This window comes from Myxine glutinosa, chromosome 5, assembly GCF_964187855.1.
Source record: "Myxine glutinosa chromosome 5, kmMyxGlut1.1, whole genome shotgun sequence".
NCBI classification, from domain to species: domain Eukaryota; kingdom Metazoa; phylum Chordata; class Myxini; order Myxiniformes; family Myxinidae; genus Myxine; species Myxine glutinosa.
Genome location: NC_136265.1, coordinates 181153985 through 181159497, shown reverse-complemented (window position 1 = coordinate 181159497; position 5513 = coordinate 181153985). Strand labels below are relative to the sequence as shown.

General features: G+C 50.4%; 1 protein-coding gene across 2 annotated transcripts in view; it reads right to left on the bottom strand.

The window, feature by feature from the left end:
* The window catches only part of LOC137412355 (uncharacterized), a 71583-nt gene that overhangs the window by 30595 nt on the left and 35475 nt on the right, over window positions 1-5513 (bottom strand). For both annotated transcript variants that reach the window (XR_013623645.1, XM_078779206.1), the window contains exons 4-9: window positions 5341-5489; window positions 5014-5205; window positions 4639-4807; window positions 4104-4368; window positions 3837-3896; window positions 2474-2679 (exon numbers count right to left, since the gene is read on the bottom strand). Coding sequence is in view for 1 of the 2 variants with exons in the window: in XM_078779206.1 (XP_078635332.1) it covers window positions 2474-2679; window positions 3837-3896; window positions 4104-4368; window positions 4639-4807; window positions 5014-5205; window positions 5341-5489 (1041 nt within the window). In the remaining variant the exon portion in view is untranslated. The remainder of the gene's footprint in view (window positions 1-2473; window positions 2680-3836; window positions 3897-4103; window positions 4369-4638; window positions 4808-5013; window positions 5206-5340; window positions 5490-5513) is intronic.

Sequence of the window (5513 nt, the reverse complement as noted above, 5' to 3'; positions counted from 1 at the left end):
GAGAGAGAGAGGGAGAGAGGGATAGAGAGAGGGAGAGAGAGAGGGGGAGAGAGAGAGGGATAGAGAGGGAGAGGGAGAGGGAGAGAGAGAGGGAGAGAGAGGGAGAGAGAGAGAGAGAGGGGGAGAGGGAGAGAGAGGGGGAGAGGAGAGGGAGAGAGAGAGAGGGAGAGGGAGAGAGAGGGAGAGAGAGGGAGAGGGAGGGAGAGAGAGGGAGAGAGAGGGAGAGAGAGGGAGAGGGAGAGAGAGAGAGGGAGATGGAGGGGGAGAGAGGGAGAGAGAGGGAGAGAGAGGGAGGGAGAGGGAGGGAGAGGGAGGAGAGAGGGGGAGGGAGGGAGAGGGAGAGAGGGGAGAGAGAGGGAGAGAGAGGGAGAGAGAGAGAGGGAGAGGGAGGGAGAGAGAGGGAGAGGGAGAGGGAGAGAGAGGGAGGGAGAGAGAGGGAGAGAGAGGGAGGGAGAGAGAGGGAGAGAGAGGGAGAGAGAGGGAGAGAGAGGGAGAGGGAGGGAGAGGAGGGAGAGAGAGAGGGGGAGGGAGGGAGAGGGAGAGAGGGGGAGAGAGAGGGAGAGAGAGGGAGAGAGAGGGAGAGGGAGAGAGAGGGAGAGAGAGGGAGAGAGAGAGAGGGAGAGGGAGAGGGAGGGAGAGGGAGGGAGAGGGAGGGAGAGAGAGAGAGGGAGAGGGAGAGGGAGGGAGAGGGAGGGAGAGGGAGGGAGAGGGAGGGAGAGGGAGGGAGAGAGAGAGAGAGAGAGGGAGAGAGAGAGAGGGAGAGGGAGAGAGAGAGAGACAGCAGGCACACATATTACGTACGCAGCATCCCAGTCCCCCGCTATATTTAAAAGGTCCGGTCGAGCGCCAATGCCACGCGAAGCTGCCGGCCGTTCTTTGCCGCGGTACGAGTCAACACCCGGAGCCGGACTCGAGTGAACCTGAAGCTGGACCTCGACGCCTACCATCTGCCTGGACCCTTCTCCTCCGACCACTACCCTCCTGTGTAAGTCTGTCTGTTTTGTCCTGGGGTTAAGTAAGACTGTATAGATAAGCTTGCCCCGTGTCCTTTTGCTCTTCTTCTTGTACACTCTTCCCCTTTCGTTTCCTCTTTCTTGGGTTATTGTACATAATTAATAAATCTTTTGTTCTTCCCTTTACTCCAATTTCCTCTCATTCGATCGTCTTCGTCCTTTCTCTCCATTGAGTACCTGTGGCACGATTTCGGAACCGCTCAGGATCTGGTTAGTCTTTTGTTAATGGCTCGGGCTTCGGATTGCTAAACCGCTCAGCAATTTCCATCTTGTCCGCGGTCCGAGCAGGGGTTATCTCCCTGCTTTGCGGCCAGATTGGCACTCAGGTATTTGGGACTCCATTGACCAATCACCCTGGCCAATTTCGACCAGAAAGGAGTGTTATAATTCCCAGGATCGGGGGATGGCCAGCTTAAAAGACAAGGGGATTAACCCCCCCCCCTCCCCTCGGTAAGGGGAGCGCCGACCCCCTGGATCTGCAACAATATGTAACCTTTATGGTGTGGACATTAACATGTGCCACCATGTCTAGCTATCTTCAATCTTCAGAAATGGACTCTATTGTGTCGCCATGTCTAATTCTCAAAGCAGCTGCGAAAACTTTGTGAGAAAGTAGTAGCTTTATCAAGACAAAGCAGAAACTTTGAGAATGTGACAGGTTTGTTAGGACCAAGCTTAACAAGATGACAGATAATCTGTCGTTTGGTTGAATGGGCAGTGAATAGTCAGCATTAAAAGACTCTTCCAAACACCAATCGCAGCATATACAGGGAATTCAGCAAAGAGGCAAGGAAGCGGGAGGGCGCGCGCACACGGGACGAGGAAGCGGGAGGGCGCACGCACACGGGACGAGGAAGCGGGAAGGTGCACGCACACGGGACGAGGAAGCGGGAAGGTGCACGCCCATGGGACGAGGAAGTGGGAGGGCGCACGCCCATGGGACGAGGAAGCGGGAGGGCGCACGCCCATGGGACGAGGAAGCGGGAGGGTGCACGCACACGGGACAGAAAGCAGGAGGGGGCACGCACACGGGACAGGAAGCGGGAGGGGGCACGCACACGGGACAGGAAGCGGTAGGGCGCACGCACACGGGATAGGAAGTGGAGCGGGACAGAGCACACACACATGGGTGAGGAAGTAGAGCGGGGGAGAGCACACGCATACGGGCGAAGAAGTGTGGTGGGTGAGGGAACACGCACACGGGATAGGAAGTGGAGCGGGACAGAGCACACGCACATGGGCGAGGTGTGGTGGGTGAGGGCACACGCACAGGGGATGTAAGTGGGGTGGGGGGGGAGGACGCATACACGAGGTCGAGTGGAGGTAGGGTGGAAGAGATGGGGGATTACCAGTCTATAGCAGAATCATTTTGAGACAATGTACATCGTAATAAGGTGCAAGCAAACTCGTTTCCGGGTGTTAGTGCAGTGAACAATATGATCAAAAGGAAACAAACCTACCAGGGCGGTCGTACCACAGTCGACTCGGTGAACCGAGATGGACCAAACGAGGACCTCATCAGGGCTCTCACCCTCCCATCGGCCTCTACAGCTGGCATCTTCCAGTCTAAGCCAATCAGTGGATACCTCCCATGACATCATGAGCTCCAGCGGTAGCATCACCCTGATTTCTTCCTCACCACAAGTCACCAGTGAAGCTGTAGTTGCTATGATCAAGTTCAAAGGTCAATGTAAGAGCACATCAGACTTGCAGCATATACCTACAATCCAGAGCAAAATTCCAAAACTTACCCGATATGTAGAAAACATTCGACCAATTGACCCTACAACGTATCCACATCACAATCCATCTACACAACCCTACCAAATGTCATGGGGCACCAGTTTGTATTTGTGAGAACTATATTTTAAATAGATAGTGTAAAACTAGCCAGGGAACGGTTTCAGATCAGATCTCACACACACACACACACACACACACACACACACACACACACACACACACACACACACACACACACACACACACACACACACACACACACACACACACACACACACACACACACACACACGGATTTTGGGCCCCATGAAAAGATATCACAATGGGCCCCTATGAAGCACGCGCGCACATTCTTGCCAGGAGGTTGAAACATTGCTTATATTTGTGCATAAAGTATGGAATTCACTATTTGATGCAAGACTGATACCCACACAAAAAATGTGCGAAAGGCCATCTTTTACAGTCTGAATGTAATTTTAATGGTAAGAATGACAACATACATTAACCTCTTCAATTAAAATAAATTAACATTATCATCTATAGAACGATACATTCATCTATAGAATGATATCTATAGTTTTGTTGTATAACAAACAAAATAATAAAATCAGCAGCAGAGTATACATACAGGTATACATACCAAGTGTAATGATCCAATATCCATGCCATTTAGTTATCACTGGTCCTTGCTCAGCCTTACACACCAAGACCCCAGCGCCGAGCCTTGTTGCTAGCAAAGTCACTGATTAAGTCTTTGAAGTCCAACTTTCTAGCCAACTGACTTTCAATGGACAGCATGGCAAGACTGCAAAGCCTGGTTAATAATTTAATATTGAGAATTTTTACCTAATGTTCTAATAATTTTTAGGGCCCCTGTCAGTGCAGGACCCTTGGAATCATCCTAACTCTCCCCCCCCCCCCCCTTCCAGCACCCCTGTGTATATGTGTATATATATATATATATATATATATATATATATATATGGGAGTATACGCTGGATCAGCACGTCGATTCACATGAACGACAGACTTAGACATCTGTGGACATCTATACAAGCCTGTGAGCATGTCAACACTTACAGACAGTTGGAAGTTCTTTCAGAATTTCATTGGACAGTTCACGTGCCTGGATACTGACACCTGCACAAAAACCAAAAATGGATCATCATGAGGCCTTAAAGACCCCTACTGGCCAATGTGGGTTCATGGCAGATAATGGACATCTCCACAATTCTAAGTGCCTGCAAATATAAAATGCTGCAGAAGAAACTTCTAATCATTATTTAGAGCAATGAAACAGTTGGGCTGTGATACAGAGATCAAGAGAACTTTGCAAAGGAATACTACCGACAAATCTGTTCATTTCCATGGCAGTGGAAGCAGTCGGAGCAGTCCTGACCACAGGAGCAGATGAGGAAGCAAGAGTCTCCAGAGACCATGGCACCGTGACCGATTCGGCGATAGCGAGAGCATCAGGAACAAGGAATGGGACGTCGGTTGTGGCTCGAGATGGCCGGGTGGTCATGTCTACGATTATGGGACCAACTGAAAGGGTAGACTCAAATGCACTCGTATCCGTTGGGTCAACTGGGGACAAAATGGGCGAACATTTCTGGGGGGGGGGAGAGAGAGAGAGAGAGAGAGAGAGAGAGAGAGAGAGAGAGAGAGAGAGAGAGAGAGAGAGAGAGAGAGAGAGATAGCATACCTGTCACTTGTAAATGCCTCAAATTCATGGGAACACCAAGTGATGGACTTTGCAGACAACCCAACAAATTCACCACTATACTACTGACACAACAAGCACAAATCAAAACTAATGACAGTCCACCGGCGCTCCAACCAAGCCTCCTTCCTCCCCATTTGGTCGTACACAGAATCTCACCGGCATACAGATGTCTGGATATGAACAAACCCACACTCTACAGCTGAGCAACACCGCCAGAGGTGAAGAATCCGACAAGTGAGCAAGACCGCCCAACCACAACACCAACACCACTGCAGAGTCGCCACCATTTTCACCCACAAAGCCAACCCATGGTTCCAACGTACAGCTGAAAAAAGGTGGAGAGAGCAATACCAATGACATGACCGTCAGGTGATTAGGTCGGAGTCATCTCCACTGTACAGATATTGGCATGTACTGACATCAAGACCTGGTGGAATAAACACCAACTTTATGTATGTTTTTTTTTTTTTTCATTTAGCGTTTATGCATCTGCAACACCGATCCATTTCGGGGAAAATGAGGCAAGCATACCCATCCTCAACTAGAAAGATATTGGCATCAGAGACATTGTTCTCAAGAATGCAAGAATGGGCGGCAAGACGTGCAGGGGGCTCCGCGCCATATAGCCGCACGAAAAGGGACGCGCTGCCCAGGAGGCGAGACCCCGGCACGTATTCTGTTCCTGCTTCAAACGTCGGCTCCGTATACGCTATCAAATTCAGACTACGTGCAACAAACAAAATGGGGCAAGAAAAACGGAGATGTCGGAGAAAGGCCACGAGTGAGGAAAGTTACTTCAAATGATGTAAACTGATGGACGAATCGAAACGTGCAAAGAGTGAATTGTGGGAAAATGACCGTGGGATGGGGATGATTGGAAGAGGATGTCGCTTGAGCTCCACTAGTGAAAACACACAGTCAAAAGGAAGCAAAATGGTATCCTCGGTCAGCTCAGAGAGCAAATTCCCACCAATCGCGTTGGAAATCCACGCGTGGCTGGCATTGAACTGTGGCGAGGTTGGCATGGTACA